This window comes from Filicampus tigris, chromosome 7, assembly GCF_054856515.1.
Source record: "Filicampus tigris isolate MCC_2025a chromosome 7, RoL_Ftig_1.0, whole genome shotgun sequence".
In the NCBI taxonomy this organism is placed as follows: Eukaryota; Metazoa; Chordata; class Actinopteri; order Syngnathiformes; family Syngnathidae; genus Filicampus; species Filicampus tigris.
In genome coordinates this window covers 7,381,093-7,405,071 of record NC_141223.1, presented here as the reverse complement: position 1 = coordinate 7,405,071, position 23,979 = coordinate 7,381,093, and the positions used below count along the sequence as shown (strand labels likewise).

The following is a 23,979-nucleotide window of genomic DNA, read 5'->3' as shown; positions in this document are numbered from 1 at the left end:
GTTTTTGTTTTAAATTAGAAAAGGAAGGGGTCCAGTTCACAACAACAGCTTTCTAATGCGGCTAAAACCGGAAGCTAACGTCAGAAGAATCTAGTCCCTGCGCGGAATAATCAGGCGGATGCACATCACTGTTGTTGGTCTCTCAGCTGATGTGAAACTAGCAGCAAGGGCTAGAGAGGGACCGAGAGAGAAAATAGAGGAGCTCGTGCACTGTCTGTTACAACTACAACACTGGAAGAAATAGGTAACACCATGAAGACAAATGTATCGGTTTTCAGTGACACTTGGGTCAACAGCCTTAAGACCTGTCGAAAATATCCAATATCCGAAATTGATATGAGGAAATGATGGTCTACTCTTTGTTTAAGGTCTCGAATCCCGTCTGTGCTTTCCTGTTTTTGTGTCTAATAGGTATCAGAGGCCATTTCGTTTTGCTAGCCTACGTGAACGTGCTGGTGGCTACCACCTAGAAAACGAGACCGTACACTTAGTTCAGTGCGACTCAGTTGCCTAATGTACATCGTTTGACTGGTGCAGGGGACCCGCAGTTTAGAGAATCACATCTCGTCTTGCTGACAAAAAGCAAGCTCGCGACAACAAGACATGCTAATATAAATTAGCTTCAGTGCCAGTGTTAGCTGTAACCCTCTTGTTTGATTTGCCAACGTTCAGCGTTAACCACCGCATACGATTGTCTCCTGTTGAACCTAATTCGATGTTAAGGTCAGTATTTTTATTTTGAACTGAGTGACTATCTTAGCCGGTAAAACGATATCGGGGCTATGGTAAGCCATTATGTCAGTCTACTGTTTGTAAGTAAACAAATTGGAAGCGTTTGCCATCGTATCTGGCTATGCTAGCGTTAGCTTTCGAATAATACGTTAACAAAACCTGGTCGTCCGTGCTAAGGTGCTTAAATATTGTGTTGGCACAGGACAGTAGTTTTCACGGTTTTAAGTGTCAGATGTCGCGTGTTCGGTCAACTTGTGTCTGCCTCTGAAACATTAAAGACAAACGCGAGTTGGCGTCACTGAGAGTAGGACATTGGCCTTCTATCAGCTCGGAAAACATTAGTGATCCTTAGCTTGCTAACCTTAGTTAGCCATACTTGTGAGTTCTACGTACACATCGACACTCGCGGAAGAGATGCTGGATATGCCTGGTAACTGATTTCTTATCAATTCGACTTGTTTGTCTGGTTGTTTTAATCATCCCATACAACAGCACGTCCTGTAAGCTAAACTTGCGCGAGAGTCTGGCGGCTGTTGGTAGTTTTTAGCCAGAGCATAAGGACTAAAATTGGCACGGTAGTCGTACTAGTCGGTATAACAAGTTAGCTGGCGCTTGTTTGATTGTAGCTTGCTCGCTAGCCGTGTCTCATTAATCGCCTTCGATGCTACCGTGTTCGATATATGACGCTAACAGGATTCTTTGGCGATCGAATGTGTATCCTATCAAAAGGGCCCTGTCTCGACAGTGCTTAAAAATAACCTTTAATGTCGCGCACGAGCTAGATTGCACGGAAAAAATACAAGCAAAGAAAAAGATAAGTGAGTTTAGATGAGAGCTTCAACGTGAAAGGTTGACACACCGGTACGCCAACTACGCATTTAACCAACCCATTGCTCCATTAGCTGCTGTACTTAGCCGATTTGAGTGTCGTGTATGCGTTTACTAACAACGTGTCCTAATAATAGCCACTATCCAGTCGTTAATCAGTTTCGGTTGGGGTTCTTAACGTGCATACAGTGTACAAAAGGGGAAAATTCCGTGATAAATTTAAGGTACTAGCTTAACATGCTAGTCGGTGACTGTAGAGATCTACGTCAGAAATTCAGACCTCTATTATCGGGGCTTGAACAAATAGACTCCGTTGTGTTTTATTAGTGGTGCATCAGCGTTAACTCCGGTTCGTTTCGTGTTGCCGACAGCGTTGGAACTTAACGGACAAGGTGAGCGTGGTCCATCCGACTGGACGAATAAACAAAGACCAGGATGCACTGTCAGCGAGGGCCTAAAATGGCCCTGTGAGCTTACTAAAACTATGGCGTATTTTGATGATCACTTATTTAATGATTTTTCCATTCAAAGTCAGTGTTTTTGTCTTTAGTCTCAGATGACTGTTAAAGTTGTTTTGAGGTGTGTTTTTGTATCAGTTGATAATGTCTGTGTGTTCAAAACATGAAACACGTGAAAGCTGTACATTTGATTGATTCCCTTACAATACTAACCACATCAATTTTAAAATTCCTTTGTAGAGGCAGATGTCATTATTTGCCCTGATTGTTTTTATAAACTGGTTTTACATATAATCCAATCAAGTTTACTAAAGTTTTATTCTCTGTAAATGACATGCTTATGATCAACAAGCTTGTATTCATTAATGAATGGAAGCATTTACTGTATATGAAATTCTTCACCACATGAGTCCAACATTACAGTAGTTAATGTAAATGTTAAGATGAAAAAAAACATGAAACAAGAGTCATCTAGTTTGTTAAAATATAACATTCAATTATATAATCCCATAATGATTGCCCTTTTTGCTCTCTGATTATATTTAAATCAAGTTGTAATTATAGCCAAGTGATATATTGATTTCCCAAATACTAGCCAAATGCCAATACATAATCTATAGTAATAGTATCACATTAACATAAGTATTCTTATGTATCTTATTTTCTCCAATGCCCTTTTTGATTGCAGTGAATGGTAGTGTCTAGAAAGGGTATGTCCCTTCAGGAGAGAGGTGCCAATGTCCAACCGGCCTAATTCCAATCCAGGGGGGTCACTGCGCCGTTCACAGAGGAACACTGCTGCGGCCCAGCCACAAGACCACACAGTCGCAGGAAGGTCAGTTTCATTGTGAATACATCATAATACTTTTTGTTAACAAGGTTCTCGTTTAAGTAGTATGTAACTTGAATTGATGTTTTTTTTTCTATACCTAAAATGGAATCTCTAAAGTTGAATGCCCCTGAGGTCACAATATTTAGTTCAACCACAAGTTTCTGGAAAAATGAGCCAAATCATTCACCCACAAACATGGAGTTTGAACGGCATCTCATGAGTCTTGAGCTCTGTGCGCATCTAAAGCAGTGCTTCTTAACCTGGTTCGCGGTACTAAACCCCGCAGTTTCATATGTGCGTTCACCAAAACCTTTGTAATTGTAAAAATGAATTAATTTTTTGCAAATTCAAAACATAGGCGTGTATTCTATCAATGCACAAATTTAAACATACATCAGTTGCATAGAAAACCAATGTGGTCAAAGAAGAAAAACAAAAACAAAAAAGTTTCCCAAAAAATCAATGAGTGTTCACTGCTGATCAGTGTGCCTTTCGACATTGCCTTAGGGCTGGCGCACATTGCGCGATGCTTCTAAATCCATCTAGGACCAGACCCATTGCAAAAAATGACAGTTAGCCACTCAACCCTGCGCATTGGGTGATTTCTCTTGTAGATTCCCTGCGATGTGAACTGCGCGAGCTTGGATCATGTTTTGACCCTCGCCTTACAATATGTTGAACTTTATCATATTATTTAATCCATTATAACCTACTCTGTCAAGAAAGATGTGTGTAGCTACAGAAAGCATGTGGGTGAGAATAAAGATGAAAAATGGGGATATAGTATATTGAAAGTACATTATATCCAAATTTTCACCCTTTACTATACAAAATATGACATTCTTTCCAATTGACAACACTGAAAATGTACAAACATATGAAGATTCAGTTAATGGTTTGGGCTGCAACATGTCAGAAAATAGGTGAAAATGTTGATCCTTGTTTACCTAAGTAAAAGCATATGTTTGCAAATGACTTAATTTGATTAAACAAAGATAACCCGTATGCTTCAAGGAGGAATACAGAGAGATGAGAATATTTACTGTTGAGAGGTTTGTAAGATTGTAATATAGAGCGGAAAAATCACAGAGGAGGAGACACCTTTAAGAAAAACCTTCGATGTGATTTGAGTTTTTGTGATTGGCAATGAAAGTCATTGATCAACATATGCCGATCACAAACCTTTCTACGGAAATCAGCCCATCATGATCGACGGCAAATCAGCACATCTCCTGCAAAAAACATTACTTTTCACCCGCTTAAACTGAACACAGTATTGTGAACTACATAGGCCAGTGTTTGCCAACCTTTATTGAGCCAAGGCACATATTTTATGAAAACAAAAATCTAACGGCACAACACTAAGCAAAACGACTCACAAAAAGTGGATACACCGGTTAATTATGTACCTGTTCTCATCTAGTGGCACAGCATTTTTCTGTATTTCTGTCTGTTACTATATGTGCTTGGCATAGATGGACAGCTTAGAGGCGCGCGGCAGGCAAACAGACATGCCTGCATAAAACCGGTAACTTTGTTGCCTGTGTCAATGCTTCTGTGCATTTTGATTGGCTATAATTTGCGACTTCGCCACTGCAAGTATTCAGTGTAGTTCAGTATGCAGTGGCGCTTACAGAAAAAAGTTAAGATTCTCTTCTGCAATGGCGACCTCGCTAGTGCCACTTCCTATTTTCACAACAAATTCATCCTTTTCTTGGCTTTTGTTGACTACCCGTAAAAAGGCTGGTTTGCAAAGTCTTAATGTGGTCAAGGAGCATGACGTCACAAATCATACGTGTGATGTGAGCAGAACCGACACAACATTTGACATTTGTTGTGACACCACCACAGAAGCATTGTGGTGGCCTCTTACCCGAATTTACTACACAACTGCTTAGAACTTCTGCCACTGTCTTGCAGCTTAGTATGACATTGCTAATGCAACAATACGCTGACAATATTATGCAAGTCAATATTATGCAGGACGACTTGCATCCTCGCTTTCCTATCACACTCATCATAGTTAAGGTTGAGAACACATTTTTGTTTGGACCAGTTAACAACTATTTACACTCAAACTGGTAGCGTTCGCATTAATCAGTATCCGTTATGCCGATAGTTTGACTCTACAATTGATTTTTGTTTCCTTGGTTTTAAAATATGAACCTATGAGGGGGGAAAAAAAACAAAAGCTGAGGTTGACCAGCTTGCCCGAGTAGATTGTGTTCAGCATTAGAGGTTCCACTTTACATGTATCTTGTCTTGAATATGACCGATATACCGGTAGTTTTAAGTTTGCCATGCTTGTCTGCTCGAAGGCAGTTGTCAAAAATGATTTGTTTGGCTTAAATAACATCTATGTGGCCTAAGTACAACCACCCACACTGTTCCTTGCACTTGAATTTCCAACCTTACAGGTTGCAGTCAGAGCAGGTCAAACAAAAAGCAAATTCCCCACCTGAAAGTAGAAGGCCTATATCTAAGGCTTCCAAAGCCACAAGCAGCTCAGCCACTGGCCAGACCAGAGGGCAGAGCTCAAAAAGGTACCCATCCTCTATACTTGGTACTTCATTGCTTGAGTTTGTTTGAACATATGATGTACGCTTTGCTGTGAGTGACATTTGTAAGCACCTAGTTTCTTAGATCACATTTTGTTGTTTTCCTTCATAGAAGCGGACTTGCTCTGTCCCCGGCATCTTTTGTACTGCAAGACGACCCAGAAGCTGCAGGGACATCTGAACAAGAGCGACAAAGCCACCAGTCCAAGAGCGAAGGCACCCGAGGACTTAAGCGAAGTGAAGCTCCAGACCAAATTAGCACCTTAGGACCGACACCATCAAAAAAGCCCAAATCCCTGTCGTTACCCAGAGATAATACCTCAGAGACCAGGAAAGGCCCAGCTAAGAAGAGGTCACTTGCTGTAGAAGCACCTGCATCATCAGGTAGAGGACAAAGTAAGAAAAGTGGGGCCGCTGGGGCCTCACCGGTCCAGAAACGGAAGAAAGCGGAGTCTCACCCTGGTCTAAGTAGCACCACCGTGTCCCTCCCCAATCGTACCGAGGGCAGAACTGTTAAACCCACCAAGCTGGCGTCAAAATCGGCCGCCTCAGCCAAAGCTGGGTGCAGCAACGTGACAGACTCCTCCTCTTCTGCCTCAACTTCCTCCTCCTCTTCCACTACAGGCACAAACAGTGCTACGGCGCCAGGCGCCCGAGTTAAACAGGGAAAAGACCAGACTAAGGCACGCCGCTCTCGCTCCGCCTCCAGTCCCTCTCCTCGCCGAAGTACCCGTGACAAGGAGCAGGCCAAGTCAAGCTCTTCAAAGTTTGAGTGGGCAACACGCTTCAACCCAAAAGTCAACCTGCCAAAACCCAAACTTTCTCTCACTGGATCATCCAAAACTGAGACATCCAAACCAGGACCGTCTGGATTACAAGCTAAACTAGCACGTGAGTTATCATTATTGAAATGCTTATGATAATACAGAACTGACTTGGCAGTACAAGTTCCATGCAGGGCTATAGGGCTGCCACAAACGATTATTTTGCTATTCGACTAATCACCAACTGTAGTCACGGTTAGTCGCCGAATCGGATCATACGTAAAGCAGCTGCTCTTATAGAACCATCATTAGCTTGCATCTTGAATTCTTAAAGGCAGGGATCCCCAACCACCGGTCTGCGGGCCACTTTCAACCGGGCTGCACAGATGAAAGGAAAAAAAAAACTTATAGTACTTCTGGTGTATTTATTATTTGAGGCTGAAAAATCTTTTATTTTGAAAAGTGACTGTCTCCGTTACATTCGTGACTGAAAGTGACTGTCTCCGTTACATTCGTGACTGAGTCTGGATGCTTGTTAAGTTGTCTCGGCTGTGTAACGCTAATATTAAATCCGCAAGCGAGCAAACTGAGTAAAATCATTATACAGGGGAAAAGGCCCATTGAAAATTCAACATGAGCATATGACCAAGAAGAAAAGAAAGGTTCATTTCACACACAATACTAGAAGACACACTTGAAAAGGTTATTCCCGGGCACGAACAAAGCCTTCCCTGCACAATATGCGGTGAGCGGCGCTCCAATGATTCAAAGAAGCCTTTAAAACTGATTTGTCAACAAATGTTAAGTACCTTGAGAGCGTCATACCATCCAGTACCGGCCAACCGAATCGTCGGACTCTGTTGCTAACATGGGCCAAGCCATGAAACTGCATTACCCACAATGCTTCTGTTTACATCAGGGATGCCCCGGATTACCATTACTCCACACGTGTCACAGACAGGCATACACTCAACGGGAGACGAGGCAGTTTCGCGAGAAAAACTAAGTGGCCATTAAATAAATACACAAATAGAATACTAGGTTATTGCATTAGGTGCTGTAATGCTTTGAATTTATGTTTTCCTAGAGGTTCCTGAAGTGCACATGAATGCGATTGGCTAATGTAACGTCTGTTCTGTTGCTATTGTTGCTTTAGTACAGTTGGCAGCATGTCGTGTGTTAGATTGGCTGACTTTATTAACATAAAACAAGACAGGTGCATATGTAGAATGTAATAGAACAATAGATGGTGGTCATTTAGCTGACAAACTGGAGCGTCAGCCGGCAGTGAAATGACGATAAGTACTGTTTATCTTTTCTTGGTTCTGTTCTGTTTTAATCAGCAACGTTGCTGTTAAAAGGCACTGTTAGGAAAGAATCTGCTCAGGTACATACATGTACATTTACAGTCAAACTTTAAAAAGTAAATATAAATGTTTTCAACATAGATCAGTGCGGCTTATTTACGTTTTTTCCCCAAATTTTCTTTAAAAAAAACAAAAAAACAAAATCGAGTGAATGCGGCTTATAAAGCGGTGCGGCTTATGGCCCGGAACATACGGTAACTAATCGTGGCCGTCCTAGTGTCATTTTAAGGTTCAGTCCAACTCTATGTCCTCCGTAATACTTGGATATGCTTCCTGAATGTATACGATATATAATGTAACAAACCTGGCTGGCTTTTTTTTTTTTCAGAACCGTGATGCTTGTTACAGATTTTTGACACTTACCAGGCAACAAAGATGGCAAATTTTAACTTTTATTCTCCATGGTTATATGGTCAGCGTACGATCCGTTTGCAACAATTCTTAGTATGACCCATCAGGTTTATGTTGGGCTCTCACATGCCATCTGTTTTATATGTCCTTTTCCTGTGTAAGATGACAAGGCGGCTTTTGCAGAAACTTTGTGTAAACCTTAACTATTCTTAAACAAGGTTTTCAATACCTTTTTTGTGGTGTTTGGAAGATCTCGTAAAATTATTTTGAAAGCTCTGCTTGTCCAAACTGCATGTGAATGTAAAAATGTTTTGTACTTAGGAGAATAGTTTATCTTGTGGTGTGATCTTAGCACTTCAGTCTCATGTGCATGTTCACGTTGCATAAAGCTGAGTTCCCTCGTGCTGTGATATGACATCACTGATGTGTGAGGTGGTTACATACCACAAAGCCTCAGACAGACCAAACTTGAGAGAAATGTTTTGATAGTTTTTAACTTGGATGGTCCGGGGGTTTTGCCTCAGTTATGTGGTTGGCATATAGTTTTTAATTTGGATGGTCTGGGGTTTTGCCTCAGTTATGTGGTTGGCATATTGAAATATTTAATATTTGAATTTAACTTTGCATCCATGTTATAATGCCTCAAGGGGAAATTCAACTTGCACATGCTGCATATTCTTTGTGCTGCACACCACCACCACCACCACCACCACCACCACCACCAAACCACACGCAAGCAGGCATATAAGGAGAGATGTCAGATTAAAGGGGGATGCAAGGAGAGCTGCGTGGGAACAGTGCCTTGCTCAAGGACACCTCAGCAATAGCCAGGAAGCAGACTAGTATTTGTTGTAGTAGTCTTTTTTCATTATGTATTTATTTATTTTTGAATAGTCTGTGTGACTTATATTATATTAAGATGTAGCTTATAGTCCGAAAAATACGGTATATATTTTTCATGCATTTATATTTGTTCTGCGGTGTCTGTTGCACGTTTAAGCTTTACCATAGTGACCATATTAAAGCATTGTTACCCTTACGGTGAATGTTGGTGAATGGTTGCCCATCCGTGAAAAGTATGGTCTTTTATGAACCGGTCCGCGGCGGAAAAAAGGTTGGGGACCAGTTTGTTTGAAGGCTTAGAACAAATGGAAATTCCAAGGACCTATTTATCATGGGCCGTTCATGCCCCTGATGAGTGCATGTAGCTCAATAGTTGAAGCACACACCTGAATCAGAAGTTGGTTTTTTTTCGAGGTTAGACCTAACTGAAGTTTCATTGACTGATTGTTTTATCTAAGCGTCATGTAATGGTTTAGCTAATGGTAGTGCATTCTTCATTGCCTTGTATAGAATTAGGTGTGAAAGTCAAGATGATTTTGTAGAAATTGGTTTTGGAAGTAATACATATTTCATTCTTTCTTTTCACGCTGATCAAGTCTTGACTGAAGCAAATTGGAGGGAAATACATGAAACAATAGTGTGATTAAGTCGGACATTGCTGTGAAGATGTTTACTGTATAACATCAGTTATACACCCGCCCCTCCCCACCCACACACACACACACACTTTGAAATTTGCAGTTTCAAAGTGTACTTGCGGTTACTTTTTTTTTTCTACTGTAAATACTACAGATTTATTACATGAAGGAATAGGCTACTGAATGGGAGGTTTTACTGTATTTTAAAGGTTATTTTCAAAATTCACAGCAGTCTGACCCAGTGCAGTCAGACAAGCTTTTTTTTTCCCCATGAAAACTTTGGCATTTAAGTGAATAGTACCTGTGAAAATGATTGTTGGGTCACACTGTTCTTAGTAAAGGGCCTCAGTGTCTTGGGCTTTGGGCCCAAAAAGGGAGACTCCTCCTAAGTTGGCTTGGTTATCAGCCTATCACTTGACTCGGTTAGGCAGGCAGAGACACACCACTCTGTTTAGAAGAACTGCACCTCACCCAATTTGTTCATCTCTCATCATCCGATACCTCATCACTGTACCGTATTCACAGCATTAATGGTAAGTAAACCAGCACAAATCCCTGTGTTCGCCTTGTTCTGGGAGGCATTTTGTTTTGACTGTTGTCATTTTCATTCAATATTTTAGTTTTGTCATTTGCAAAGAACACAAAGGACTGGTCTTTTTTTTTTTTTTTTTTTTTTTTTAAGGATTTAGTATTATCTGATGTGTAATCTTTTTGAGGAAATTAAGAATGACTCTTAGGTCTACCGTCTTACCATGTAGCAATGAAGCGTGCCCTGTCATGGTGCCACGGGTGCTATTAATACCGCTAGCTTGTCTAGCCAGTGGTACAAGCATTGAAAGAGACTTTAAACCACTGAAAATACATTTGCAGTTGTGGTACCTTTGCTATAAGTCTTCAAATCCCTGCATACTTGCATAGTGGTTCACCTGTTTTTATGTCACCATTGTTTACCTAAGGTTTGAGAGAATCCACTAAAAAGCGCAGCGAGTCTCCTCCAGCAGAGCTCCCCAGCTTTCGGCGGAGCACACGCCAGAAGACCACGGGCTCCTGTGCCAGCACCAGGTATATATATATTTATATTTATACACCTCCATCTTGAATTAGACTGGAGAAAATGTATTTGAATAAGTGTGCTTGGTACATTGTGAAGATCATTTTCTTGGTCATGTTACATCAAGAGAACATGAATTCACAGCATTTATGTCAAGATTATACAAATTTGGAATATGATCATGCTGCAAAACCATTGAAAATGTAAAGAAAACTGCTTTTTCATAAGATCAAATATTAATTACGTTTATTACAGCAGATTGAAAACAGGAGCCTATTGTTTGATATGGCAGCTGCTGGCTGCATTATGGAATTTGTAGTTTGTCATAAGCACTTTACATTGCGCCATTATGTGAGAGAATCGAGGAACAGCCGTTTAACAGCAAGCTTTGCTGTGGTTACAGTTACATTTAAAAACGCCATGTATATTGAGCCATCGACATTGCATCGTCAAAGATAGCAATCCATTTTCAACACCTTAGAATGGCCAACGCTTTGTAAAAATGAATAAATACTTAGCAGTGAGAGGACTGATCAATAGTATAAATTTGTGAAAAAATGTGAAATTTTCTGACTGTATATGCCTTACTGTATTGTACAAGTAACCCATCATTTAAACTCCAACCATAAACAACCCGAGCAAGAACTGCATCAAATGTCCTCGTTAAAAAAAAGAAAGAAATCCTTTATCTGTTTTAACTTTGACAATAACAGACAGTGTTTAATTATTTTGCTCCGCTCATATTGATTCTGCTTCTTACGTACAGTCGGCGGGGCTCAGGCCTGGGCAAGCGTGGGGCGGCTGACGCTCGCCGACAGGAGAAAATGGCTGACTCTGACAACAACCAGGATGGGGCAAACTCGTCGGCTGCTCGCACTGATGAGGCATCACAGGGCGCCTCAGGTACCTCCTTAAAGATTTTATTTACAATCACTGCATTGCGAAACTAAACTTAGAAATTAAGTGTAGTCATAACTTCATTGCTTTCCTCAAAAAATTAAATAAATCTGATCTACTGTTCCAGCTTCGAGTTCAGTTACTGGAGCAGTTGGCATGACCACCTCTGGAGAGAGTGAATCTGATGACTCAGAAATGGGAAGGCTTCAAGGTATCTCAGCGCTACATATCCTCATCATTAGTTTAAAACATATTTTCATATAGTCATGATGCATATGCGTAAGTATTGTCTTAACCTGTCACTTTGTGTCCTTTTTATAGCTTTACTGGAGGCCAGGGGTCTCCCCCCACATCTGTTTGGCCCCCTTGGACCCCGGATGTCACAGCTGTTTCACAGGACCATAGGCAGTGGTGCCAGTTAGTAGCACCTTCTTACCTTTGCATTGCTGTTACTTTAGTAAGCTCTGAAGAATTAGTTTAAAGAATTGTGACTTTTGTCTTCGTACAGGCTCCAAGGCTCAGCAGTTACTGCAAGGCCTGCAGGCCACTGGTGACGAGTCTCAGCAGCTCCAAGCTGCCATTGAGATGTGCCAGCTGTTGGTAATGGGCAATGAAGAAACACTTGGTGGATTCCCTGTCAAGAGCGTTGTGCCTGCTTTGGTGCGTTTTATTCTGTTTGTCTCGTGACACTTCTGCACCGACAAAGTGACAACCTTTTCACATGAAATGATGGCACTTATTACCAATTTGACCAAATTCTTCTATTTGTTCAACTTCCTTACACAGATTACATTGTTACAAATGGAGCATAACTTTGACATTGTAAGTATTTCTAAACTTGATCACTATTTTTTTCAGTGGTTTTCTTCTTTTAATGTGATTATCTATGCCCCCAGATGAATCATGCCTCCCGTGCACTCACTTATATGATGGAGGCCCTCCCCCGGTCCTCAGCTGTAGTGGTAGACGCTATTCCTGTCTTCCTGGAGAAGGTAAGACACGGGGCTAACTGTCTCGCGATAGGTAAGGACCTTTGTACATACACTCTTATACGGAATGTCATGTCTGCAGCTTCAGGTGATCCAGTTTATTGACGTAGCTGAGCAGGCCCTGACCGCCCTGGAAATGCTGTCAAGGCGACACAGCAAAGCAATTTTGCAGGCTGTAAGTGTGTACCGTAAGGCATCTTGTCTGTGTTCACAACTATTTCCAAACTACCGTACATGATCATGTCCTTCCTCACAGGGTGGCCTTGCTGACTGCCTACTCTACCTAGAGTTTTTCAGCATCAATGCACAGAGGAATGCCTTGGCCATAGCAGCCAACTGCTGCCAGAGCATTACACCTGATGAGTTCCACTTTGTTGCTGATTCTCTACCTCTGTTGACTCAGAGACTTGCACATCAGGTACTTAATTCCTATTTTCATCAAACATGTCTCTCAACAAGTTTCACAATGACATTTACATGCATTCAATAACCTTTCGAAACCCAAATGTTGGCAATAATAGGGTTAACACCCGCCAAAAAAACAGAATAGGAGAGTACTATAGTCGACCACAATTATACCTTTGGCCACAATGTGACGCACGTTTGTAGTTAGGTAAGCGATTTTAAACTAAAAAGAACGTTTCCATAATTAGAAACGGAAGTTTCGTCCAACCGGAACTCGTTCGCTGTCGTCGAAACGGGGTGGGTTTGGTAATTTGCTCCGGCACCTGCACATTAATCTGAGAGTGTGTGTTTGGATAGGCAGAGCTCGCTCCCCTCCTATTAATTTCTGAATGCAATCTATGTTATAAACAGCAGCTCGTACTTGAACCGTTCCGATTTGTAATGCCTGGCGCACTGGGCTCCGGCACTACTTTTTTGGGCCGCACTGAATAACCAAAAGACACAATTGAACAACGCTCTCTGACTTTCCGAATGGTTGGAGTGAAGCAGTGCGCTCTCGGAGCATAATTCTGATGCACCCTTGATTAGGGAACAGGGATTTTGAGTGTGAGTCCAAGTTCTACTGTTCTTGGTCTCGGTTTTTGTGACAAACATTTCTCCAAAAAATGCGACTTTAATCCGGATAGTCTTGTGTTTTTTTCTCTTCTTCGTGATGCATTTTTAGACTCATGCGACTTGTATGTATGAGCGATTTATATTACGAAAAAGACTGTATTATGAAATGAACTGCTTCGCAAAGCGACTGAGAAAAATGACAAAGCTACATTCATGTCACATCTTTTTTATTCATGAGGATTTGTCATTTAGTTGAAAATATGACAAGAATGCAATCTGTTTTTGTACACATTGGTGTAAAAATTTTGTAAATTGTACTCTTTTAATCCCCCTGTAGGACAAAAAGTCTGTTGAGAGCACTTGCCTCTGTTTTGCTAGACTGGTGGACAATTTTCAACATGAGGAGGTTTGTGCAAAACCTTTTGTGGTTTATTTTATTTTCAAAATATTTTTGACTGCCATGTCTCTCTAACCTATTTTATTCAAAGCCAATTTTTATGTTTGAATCAACAGAACTTGCTGCAAGAAGTGGCATCACGAGACCTTTTGACCAACATTCAGCAGCTGCTGGTAGTGACACCACCTATACTTAGCTCTGGGATGTTCATCATGGTTGTGCGCATGTTTTCCCTCATGTGTTCCAACTGTCCCTGCTTGGCAGTTCAGCTCATGAAACAAAGTGAGTAACAGTGCCCTTAACCCTCTAACCCCAATGGTCCAGACTTTCATTTCTTCACTGATATACACTTGAACCTGTAAATCGGTGGCAGGTTTGCTCAGCAGTCTGTCGGTTCACACTGTTCAACAGAAGGGTTATATTATATATACTGTAAATGTTTGCATACAACTTATCTTGAGTACAGCGCAGTTTTCTGTAAATGTGCATATTTCACACATTATGTATTTGCACACCGCCATAACATCTCTGCCATATTTTCCTTCCATCACAATTTTCAGATATAGATATTCAGATTTTGCTCATCTTAGTTATACAGCATTTATTTTGGTGCATTGTTTGACCCCCGCACTTGATTCCAATTTTTTTTTTTAAAGAAATTGTTTGTTGCGGGGATTTACAGTGGTTAATTGCATTGCGAAGGGAAAAAGGAGAATCAATCGCCGATGCACTTTTCAGCCATTTATTGAATGACGCAAGAAGAGTAAAACACAAACATAATGAGCACACTGTAATACTTGTCAAGAACTTGCATCATTTTATAAAGAAGTATTGCAATTAGGGATGTTCCAATCAGGTTTTATGACACTGATACCGATCATGCATGAGTGAGATCATCCAATTCCGATCACATGGAATACCTGTATATTTTTCCATTTATTTCTGGTGACTGCTATTATGCAATATAATCTGAAAAAAAAAACCAGCCGTATTATTGCCGTAATTTTGACAAAAATCTATATACATTTTCAAAAGCCTGAAGAAATACAAAATTGTAGCTGGCACAATACAACAATTACTCAGTCTCAAAGATAATTGAAAAAACAGCTTTTAGTAACACAGTTTTTAATAGATCAAAAGAATCAGCAGTCTCAAAATACTTATTTATGCAAAAAGTCAAATAAATAACATGCCACCTAAACATTGCATGGTTCGGAATATAATCAAAGTAGAAAAAATAGTCACAGGCTTCACTTGAATAAACTATTCAATGAGTTCCTCAATTGGAACGACTCAGGAACTTGATTTCTTGTCTTGTGCCCAAACAAACTATCTTGTGCATTTGTCACCGGGAAAAAAGTAACGCATCATGCATAACACATTTTGTAATACATATGCCTTGTTCATTGTCATTAAAAGCAGTACGCAAACGAAAACCCCCCTTGTTAGACTCAACATCGACACAGGACTGACATCCGAGCTCCATTTAACACTTGTAAAACTTAAACAGGATAATAGGCCTCCTTTTAGGTAACTTTCGATGCGACAATACACTCTCTGGTGGGGCTACGTCTGTGAAGTAGTTGCGTCACGGTAGCACGTAGCTAGCGAGGCTCGAAGTGGGCGAGCAGACAGCGGAATCCGGTGTCTTCCACCACAGAGAATGGTTGGTCATCAAGTCCGATAAATTTCATTATTTTCCTGGCTATTTGCGTTGCCTTTTGCCTGTCGCGCTGATATGGGTTTGAGTTGGTCAGCATGAGCTGCGTTAGCTGCCGTTTCATTGTTACTGCTGCTACAATGCAGTGAGCCTCGCAAATTTTCTTGTTCTCCATGTCGGATTAAGTTGGTTGTGTTGAAACCTGTGGCCATGCTCCCCCCGTGAGGTATCTTTTCATGGCATATATTACAAGACTCAAACTACACACCGCATGAGCTGCCGGTGATCGGATTCTTTGATCTGCAATAAAAGGCTTTGATCAAATGTGCCGATCACCTCGTTTTTCACGAAAATTGGCCGATCATTATCAGTGCCCGATCAATCGGAGCATTTCTAATTGCAATAGTATGTGTTGGCTGCTAAACACAGATGTCTTTTGGTTTTATTTGTATCCTTTCAACAGACATAGCAGAAACACTGCGCTTCCTCTTGTGTGGGGCATCAAATGGCAGCTGCCAGGAACAGATTGAACTTGTACCACGGAGCCCTCAAGAGCTTTACGAGCTGACCTCCCTCATATGGTAGCACTGATTTTCTCCATAGTGTGACATTTTCTCTTCTTTTTCCATATGAACACATTTACTGGTACATGCTTGTTTCTGAACAATGATGATTAGAAAAGTGACTCGCAACCTTTGCTGAGTGAAGGCACTAATTTTACATTACAAAAATCTCACACCACACCACTAATCAAAAAATGAACAAAGTACGAATACTGAAATAATGATATGTATATCACACAACTAAATAATGTTTAGATGTATGATATACTTGCAAGAATCCATGACTCATTCTGTTTTATGAATAGCAGCTGGTGAATACACAAGATTATTGAAACATCTGCCATCTAATAGAAGTGCATTTATTTATTCCGCCTGTGTCACTGCCATAGATAGATAAACAAATTGATATTTGTTATTAGCGGTAATGAGAAAGGATTTTCTGACAAATAGAGTGAAATTTGATTAATTTCCCACATCATTCCTGTTGAGCTCACCGGGTACACACAAAGGTAGTTGGGCTGTTTTTCTCCCGATTTTGCCCCTTCCTGACCAAGGAAGACATCAGTGTATATCCGGGAGCTACCTCCCCTTCTTCGATTTTGAGGTCACGTGTGATCACGTGAGAATTTTGCCTCTGAGGACGTTGGTGGTGGAATAGAATCTTTGTGTGGGTTGTTCTGTGTTGAGATTATTGGAGCACCCCACACACAATACGACCAAATTGTTTCAATTCTCGATCTTTAAAATTCGAAAAATCCTTCAGCGTGTGTACCCTGCCTTAGACAAATACGCAAAACAGAGATAAACAAGCATACATATAGTTTTAATATCCTCAACTCCACTGATCTATACATGACACCTCAGAAAAACTTAAAATAGTTCCGCAACGCTCCACCTTGTTCCCCATCTAGTGAGCTGATGCCCTGCCTTCCTCGAGAGGGCATCTTTGCAGTAGATGTAATGCTGAAGAAGGGCAGCGCCCAAACGACAGAAGGAGTGATATGGCAATGGAGGGACGATAGAGGGCTGTGGCACCCTTACAATCGCATTGACAGCCGCATTATTGAGGTATTGATCTATTATAAGTATACCGAGAAGTGTTGAAAGTGTTATTATATTGTCATTGTGGGACCCTGGTACATTTACAGTTTGAAGTATTGATAGCATAGTGAATCGTGATCAAATCCCATAATTATTTGAATACACTTGTAATTATGGTTGTGTTTGGTGATTGTCTTGTCCTACAGACAGCCCACCAGAATGGGGAAGATGAGATCAGCTTATCAACTCTGGGTCGTGTGTATACAATTGACTTTAACTCTATGCAGCAGATCAATGAAGACACTGGCACAGCACGTGGTATCCAGAGGAAGCCAAATCCACTTGCAAATCCCAACTCCGGTAATGGTCTTGATTATCATTCTAAACCAAAACGAACAGTGTACTGTATTTTATCTAAAATAAACACGTGCATTTATTTCAGTTATGTTAAGTAGTCCATTTGAGCTGCATGAGCATCAGACTGAAATGTCTGTAGCAGTGTTGTCACGATACCAAAATTTTGACTTCGATACTATACCTGCATAAAATACCTCGATACCGGTACCGAAAAGGTACAGCGACAAAAATCTCAAAGCAGCAAAATTAAAACTAACAAAACCACCTCGAGCCACGGTAGTTCTAAAACAAGCCTTTTATAGACATGCTTTGTCATGTTGGTTAGCTTCCCATGGCTTTCGGCCATGTAAGGAAAATTGTTCCATATATTAGCGCGTCATGATGTGTGTTTTTCAAACCTATTATAAAATGGTATCCCCTTTCTCCAGGGAGCCACCAGGAAGTTCGGCGAGAAGATGCACGAGCCCAGCTGATGAAGGAAGATCCTGAGTTGGCCAAATGTTTTATCAAAACTCTATTTGGGGTCTTGTATGAAGTGTACAGCTCCTCTGCTGGACCTGCAGTTAGACACAAGTGCCTTAGAGCCATCCTCAGGATCATTTACTTTGCTGACGCAGAGCTGCTGAAGGATGTGTTGAGGAACCATGCAGTGTCCAGGTAACTATCTGGGCTGGTCGTTTAATTTATGATTAAGCTCAATTTAGAAGATGCCATAAAAAGTACCTCATTTATTGTGTGTTATTGTTATTGTGTTTTGTTTAGTTTTTTGTAAGACAATTGACTTAGGTTTTTGTATTTTATTCCCCCCAGTCACATTGCCTCCATGCTATCCAGCCAAGACCTGAAGATTGTAGTTGGTTCTCTACAGATGGCTGAGATCCTCATGCAGAAGCTGCCTGATGTCTTCAGTGTGTATTTCAGGAGAGAAGGTAATTAATTAGTCTTACATTTCTCTGTAATATGCTATTTTGCACAATGTTTTAATGCAGCTAATCTCATTTTGACTGTTTTGGAAATTACAAGCCTATAGACCTTTAAAACGAAAATCACGGCTAGTGTAGTAACTTATTACAGAGCCCCCAAGGTAATGTGAAAGAAAAAAATACTTTGCATTCCCTCAGAATCATTGTCACAAATATTGTTTTCTTTGCATGTCTCCGGACTGCCCCAAAATGGTCACGTTGCCCCTAAAACTTGAGACAATTCTAGTAAATTTTTCATGTTCTCGTGTGACCAGTAAATTTGCTCGTTTTTAAATTAGTATCATTAAACATTTATTTTGTTGAAGAGCTGGTTTGCCACTGTGAACAAAGGCACTGTATTGTCAGTCATTTGTAGTTGGTTTGAGTTTGCAATGTCAGACAGTGAGCAACCAGCACTGCGGCAAATTGTTTAAAGGCTGTTGAAACCAATGCGAATAGCACGATCAAATTATTTCAGCATGTAAAACAGACACATGGCAGCAAATGCTGTTCTGTTTGCGACACAGGAGTGAAAGGCCCTGCTAAGAAACAGACAACATGAACAGGATTATTTCACATTGTTTACTTATGACAAAATCCCAGTAACATGATTTACCAAATTATCTTTTTTTAGACTGTGACAGTTTTCTCAAAACCTACAACTCATAGTGGCTCATTTTATACATATTGTGCTATGTGTGTTCATTTCTGCTGTGTTGCAAGGGTGTATGGATAGTCAAGGCCTCTTTTTGTACTTTACAGGTGTAATGCATCAGGTTAAAAACTTGGCAGAATCTGAGTGCTTTCTAGTTACTAGTCCCCCCAAGGCTTGCCCCAGTAGTAGTACCAGTCTGTGTACTACTACTATCAGCACTACATCCACCACAACCGCCAATAATGCGACTCCTGACTTGGGTTCTCCTAGCTTCCAGCACAGCATGGATGACTCACTGGACCTCAGTCCACAAGGGTGAGTACAGTTTGATGTTCTTTGCAATATACTGTATATTTTTAAATTATATTTTTAAATGATCAGTGGATTGGCCTGATGTAATAAATCACGACCAGAGATTTTTTTTTTTGTAAGAGCAGCTTTTACTTAAGTGAGACGTTTTGCATCTTTACATGATTAAAGAGTTATCAGTAGCAAGGTGACAGGATTTGAATGTGTGTTCTTTTACATCCGTACCATATGTACCGTGCTCCTATTGCCTATTCTCAGGAGGTTAAGTGATGTTCTGAAGCGAAAACGATTACCGAAAAGGGGGCCCAGAAGGCCCAAATACTCACCACCAAGGGATGATGATAAAGTAGACAATCAGGGTAAGTTGCTGTATTTGTAAAGTTTGGCTGAGATGTACTACTCTTACAACCTTGTCTGAGTGTAAGAGTCTGTCCATTTATCTCGTTAGTATTGCAATGCATGCACCACAAAAGCTGGAGCGTTTGTCAAAAATAATAGAATATTTGTGATTCAGTCAAATTCTGAGCTTTTGTGCGTGTTCATAAATTTATGTTTTCTCAACAGCTAAAAGCCCCACAAGTACTCAGTCACCCAAATCATCCTTCTTGGCCAGCCTCAATCCTAAAACCTGGGGTAAACTGGGTGCCCAAACCAATAATGCCAACTCTGAGCCCTCACGTACAGCGGGGGTGAGTGGCCTGGCAAGGGCGCCTCCCAAGGACTCAGTTTCAAATAATAGGTATGATCCCCAAAAAATATTCAATGGTGTAATGTGGATTCATGCATTTGAATGTATGTGTGCAAATGTGTTTTTTTTTTAATTTTTGAACTGATTTCCTTGTTTTGGCAGAGATAAAATCAAGGCCTGGATCAAAGAACAGGCCAACAAGTTTGTAGAGCGGTACTTCAACTCTGAAAAAGTAGATGGCAGCAATCCTGCATTGAATGTACTTCAGAGGCTTTGCACAGCCACCGAGCAGCTCAACCTGCAGGTACTGCAAGCGTTTTATCACGTATGTTATTTAGCCACGGGTAATGTCTGATATTTTATGTTCTGTTTCATAGGTGGATGGTGGTTTGGAGTGTCTTTCGGAGATCTCCAGTATTGTGTCAGAATCTGATGTGTCCTCTTTTGAGATCCAGCACAGTGGGCTGGTGAAGCAGCTCCTGCTTTACTTAACGTCCCACACAGACAGGGACTTGCTTAGTCGAGCCTTGCGGCTCAAACGGTTCCTCCATGTCTTTATCGGCTGCCCGGTAAGAAAAGTCGACTTACTTTACGAACGATAACAGCATGCAACAAGATGTTTCTTGGTTTACTTTTATTTTTGTTATTATTATTATTATTTTTTTTTTTTCAATAAACCTTGGTGTAATTTATACAGATGCTGGATTTAATATGGATCTTTTTTTGGGGGGAATTAACCCTGTGTCCTTCTGCCTTGCAATTAACAGGTTCCAGGTACAGAGCCTGTAAGTTGTCTGGACCCAACAGAGAATGGGCCTTTCCTGGCACTGGTTCACAAAATGAACAGCTGTCTGAGTCAAATGGAGCAGTTCCCTGTCAAAGTACATGATTTCCCCAGTGGCAATGGCAATGGGAGCAGGTCAGTTGGTTGATCTTTGGATCACCATTTCATTTCATGTGTATACATGAGTTTAATCAAGTGAATATGCTTCTCTAGAGGCTCACAAGCACTTAAGTTCTTCAACACACATCAGCTCAAGTGTCAGCTGCAGAGGCATCCAGACTGTACTAATGTTAAACAGTGGAAAGGAGGCCCTGTCAAGATAGACCCTCTGGCCCTGGTGCAAGCCATTGAGCGATACCTCGTCGTCAGAGGTGAGTGCCCATCTTTGCCTCCACACTTGGTGACGAGCAGACCAGTAGATGATTTATACATTCTTTCAAGGGTCCTCTGTTGTGTAATTGAACTGTAACCATTTTTTTGCTCTCTTGTTTACAGGGTATGGCCGAATCAGAGAAGAGGATGAAGATAGTGATGATGATGGCTCGGATGATGAAATAGATGAGTCACTGGTATGTGAACAACTGGATACAAAATGTGCATGCATTTTTTTAACTTTTTTTTTTTTTTTTTTGGCAAAACCCTATACAGTTGTTTTGGTGTTGACCCTAATGTAATCCTATTGATTATGCAGGCTGCGCAGTTCCTGAATTCGGGCAGTGTACGTCACAGACTGCAGTTCTACATTGGTGACCATTTGCTGCCATACAACATGACAGTTTACCAGGCTGTGCGACAATACAGCCTACAGGCAGAAGAAGAAAGGGAGTCCACAGATGATGAAGCAAACCCACTCGGGCGAGCAGGCATCTGGACCAAAACGCACACAATATGGTAGGTCTAAACAAGGTCTAAATAAGGCATCCTGATTAATATTGCATTTGTGGAATATGAGTTAAGCGGCAAAATTCACCTGTTTTTAGCCATTTTAGGGGTCGGCCATTTTGCCAATTTCTGTCTAATGAAAATTACATCATAATTTTTCAGGGCTCTGGTAACGATCAATCACGGCTCACCTGTTTTCTGAAGCTGAGCCATGATTGGTTGTTACCTGAGCCTTAAGCAACTGTGTGACAAAATGGCCGCCTCCTGAGATGGACAAAAACGTGTGGATTTTACTACTTAACTCATATTCCACAAACACAATATCAATCACTATGCTGTGTTTTGACTAGTGAGGCTGCATATAACATTTTCATTTTTGGGGGTTTACTTACACTTTAGTTAAAAAAAAAAAAAAAAAAAGTGAAAATTGTTCGCTGTAGTGCCAGCATCCTCCATTTTCTTCGTATGTGGCCTGGGATGGAGTTTAAAATTGCTCAAGCAAAAAAATATGTGATTTGATTCCACTCTTAGGTATAAGCCCGTTAGAGAGGATGAGGACGGCAGCAAAGACACTGTAGGGGGCAAGAGGGGCAGAGCCCAGACTGCACCCACGAAAACATCCCCTCGCAATGCCAAGAAGCAGGATGAGCTGTGGCATGGTATGGATCTCCACTGCTTTACAGTGCAGGGCATTTGCCTCTGTCTGTTAGATTTAATCTGCACTTGACCAATGGCTTGGAAATCACGACATGGTTTACAAGGGCAAACATTACGCGAGTTAACATGTAAATATAACAGTACCGTTATCTATTATTTCCAGATGGTGTGTGTCCCAGCGTCATCAATCCCTTAGAGACATACCTCATTTCAGAGCCTCCAGAGAGCATAACCTTTGATGACCCCTCTTTAGATGTCAACCTGCTGCTGAGGGTCCTGCACTCAATCAGTAGATACTGGTTCTACTTGTATGACGTAAGTCCCCAGGAATTATGAGGAGATGTCTTCTCAGCTAGAGCCTTAGCTGTATCTTAAAGATAACGAAAGCATGTTGACTTGAGGATGCCACAGTAACCTCTATATGTGATGCATGGGCACATCTCCAAACACAAACACCATTCCACTTCTTCACAAAGCAATCAAGCCACATTTCTGAAGCTAATCTGTCAAGTCAACAACACTTATTAATGCATGTCTGTGCACCTCGCGCGAAACCACCAAATGTAATCATAATCCACAAGTAAGTGAGAGCCAGAAAAGATTCCATTGCATTATCCCTCACAAATGCAGCATTTCATCACCAAACCACTGAAATATACTAGTCAATTAGTGTAGCAGTGTGACTCATCGCAATGCCAAACACAACTCAACTTAGCCAAACATTATTATATAACCAGAGCTGGACACTTGACCCTTTTTTTGCCGCAACCCTCCACCCTTGACCTGTGTACCCTTCCAGCCTCGACCCCCCGCCCTTCATGAAAAATTATCACCCTTCAAACAAGTTTGCTTTGTAGCAGCAATGAGCTGTGTGGTGTCAGCCCCCACCCCCCGCCCCAAAAATCGCCAACCGGCCGGGCCAGAGGGTCCGACCGGTCCAGCCCAGGGACGGACTGCCCAGCTCTGATTAAAACATATTTGGAAGCTATTGTTGGGATCACCCACTGTATACAAATGCTAATATGTGCATTTGGGGGCGGTCATGTTAATCAGCTCCATATTTTCGTAACGGTAATGCAGAATGTTGTTGGAATTTCACGCTTGATGGGCTGGCAGGCACTCCAGAGACTGTATACAAACATTAAAAAGTTGATTTTACACAGGAATCCTTCAAATCACTAACAAAATATATTTTTACATGCTTTAATAAAAATTGTTTTTGCAGAATGCTGTGTGTAAGGAAATCATCCCCACCAGTGAATTCATTAACAGTAAGCTGACCGCCAAAGCCAACCGACAGCTCCAAGATCCCCTTGTTATTATGACAGGGAACATCCCAACTTGGCTCATAGAGCTCGGAAAGACTTGGTAAATATTTCTTCCGTTGTCCATCTCGTACTAGTTGCAAATTGGTATCTGACCATTTTTTCATGTTGTGTTCTCTCTGCAGCCCTTTCTTCTTCCCCTTTGATACACGGCAGATGTTGTTCTACGTCACTGCTTTTGATCGCGACAGAGCCATGCAGCGCTTACTGGACACAAACCCTGAGATTAACCAATCAGATTCTCAGGATAGCAGAGTTGCACCACGTCTTGACAGGAAAAAGGTGTTCTTTTCTTTCATCTTGTAATTTGTTGTACCTAACACCTTGTAACCATTGTCACATTTGGCCTTAAAAACGAACAAACTTCGCAT

General features: G+C 41.1%; 1 protein-coding gene across 8 annotated transcripts in view; it reads left to right on the top strand.

Annotated features, from left to right (window-relative positions):
• Window positions 1-84: 84 nt before the first annotated feature.
• Window positions 85-23,979, top strand: part of trip12 (thyroid hormone receptor interactor 12) — a 29,564-nt gene continuing 5,669 nt past the window's right edge. Inside the window, exons 1-33 of one of the 8 annotated variants that reach the window (XM_086035618.1) lie at window positions 85-244; window positions 2,707-2,853; window positions 5,268-5,393; window positions 5,521-6,299; window positions 10,328-10,433; window positions 11,189-11,325; window positions 11,447-11,530; window positions 11,641-11,736; window positions 11,828-11,979; window positions 12,106-12,141; window positions 12,216-12,311; window positions 12,391-12,483; window positions 12,565-12,726; window positions 13,666-13,734; window positions 13,842-14,007; window positions 15,849-15,966; window positions 16,860-17,016; window positions 17,277-17,349; window positions 17,775-18,003; window positions 18,157-18,275; window positions 19,071-19,278; window positions 19,531-19,631; window positions 19,837-20,011; window positions 20,123-20,264; window positions 20,338-20,529; window positions 20,728-20,879; window positions 20,958-21,115; window positions 21,240-21,313; window positions 21,436-21,635; window positions 22,158-22,285; window positions 22,447-22,598; window positions 23,509-23,651; window positions 23,734-23,890. In XM_086035618.1, coding sequence (XP_085891744.1) covers window positions 2,756-2,853; window positions 5,268-5,393; window positions 5,521-6,299; window positions 10,328-10,433; window positions 11,189-11,325; window positions 11,447-11,530; window positions 11,641-11,736; window positions 11,828-11,979; window positions 12,106-12,141; window positions 12,216-12,311; window positions 12,391-12,483; window positions 12,565-12,726; window positions 13,666-13,734; window positions 13,842-14,007; window positions 15,849-15,966; window positions 16,860-17,016; window positions 17,277-17,349; window positions 17,775-18,003; window positions 18,157-18,275; window positions 19,071-19,278; window positions 19,531-19,631; window positions 19,837-20,011; window positions 20,123-20,264; window positions 20,338-20,529; window positions 20,728-20,879; window positions 20,958-21,115; window positions 21,240-21,313; window positions 21,436-21,635; window positions 22,158-22,285; window positions 22,447-22,598; window positions 23,509-23,651; window positions 23,734-23,890 — 4,878 coding nt within the window. In that variant the 5' untranslated portion in view covers window positions 85-244; window positions 2,707-2,755. Of the gene's footprint in view, window positions 245-349; window positions 369-494; window positions 724-1,000; window positions 1,163-1,730; window positions 1,953-2,706; window positions 2,854-5,267; window positions 5,394-5,520; window positions 6,300-10,327; window positions 10,434-11,188; window positions 11,326-11,446; window positions 11,531-11,640; window positions 11,737-11,827; window positions 11,980-12,105; window positions 12,142-12,215; window positions 12,312-12,390; window positions 12,484-12,564; window positions 12,727-13,665; window positions 13,735-13,841; window positions 14,008-15,848; window positions 15,967-16,859; window positions 17,017-17,195; window positions 17,350-17,774; window positions 18,004-18,156; window positions 18,276-19,070; window positions 19,279-19,530; window positions 19,632-19,836; window positions 20,012-20,122; window positions 20,265-20,337; window positions 20,530-20,727; window positions 20,880-20,957; window positions 21,116-21,239; window positions 21,314-21,435; window positions 21,636-22,157; window positions 22,286-22,446; window positions 22,599-23,508; window positions 23,652-23,733; window positions 23,891-23,979 lie in introns of those variants that run through there. The other 7 variants (XM_086035613.1, XM_086035617.1, XM_086035614.1 and 4 more) reach the window with 7 other exon arrangements.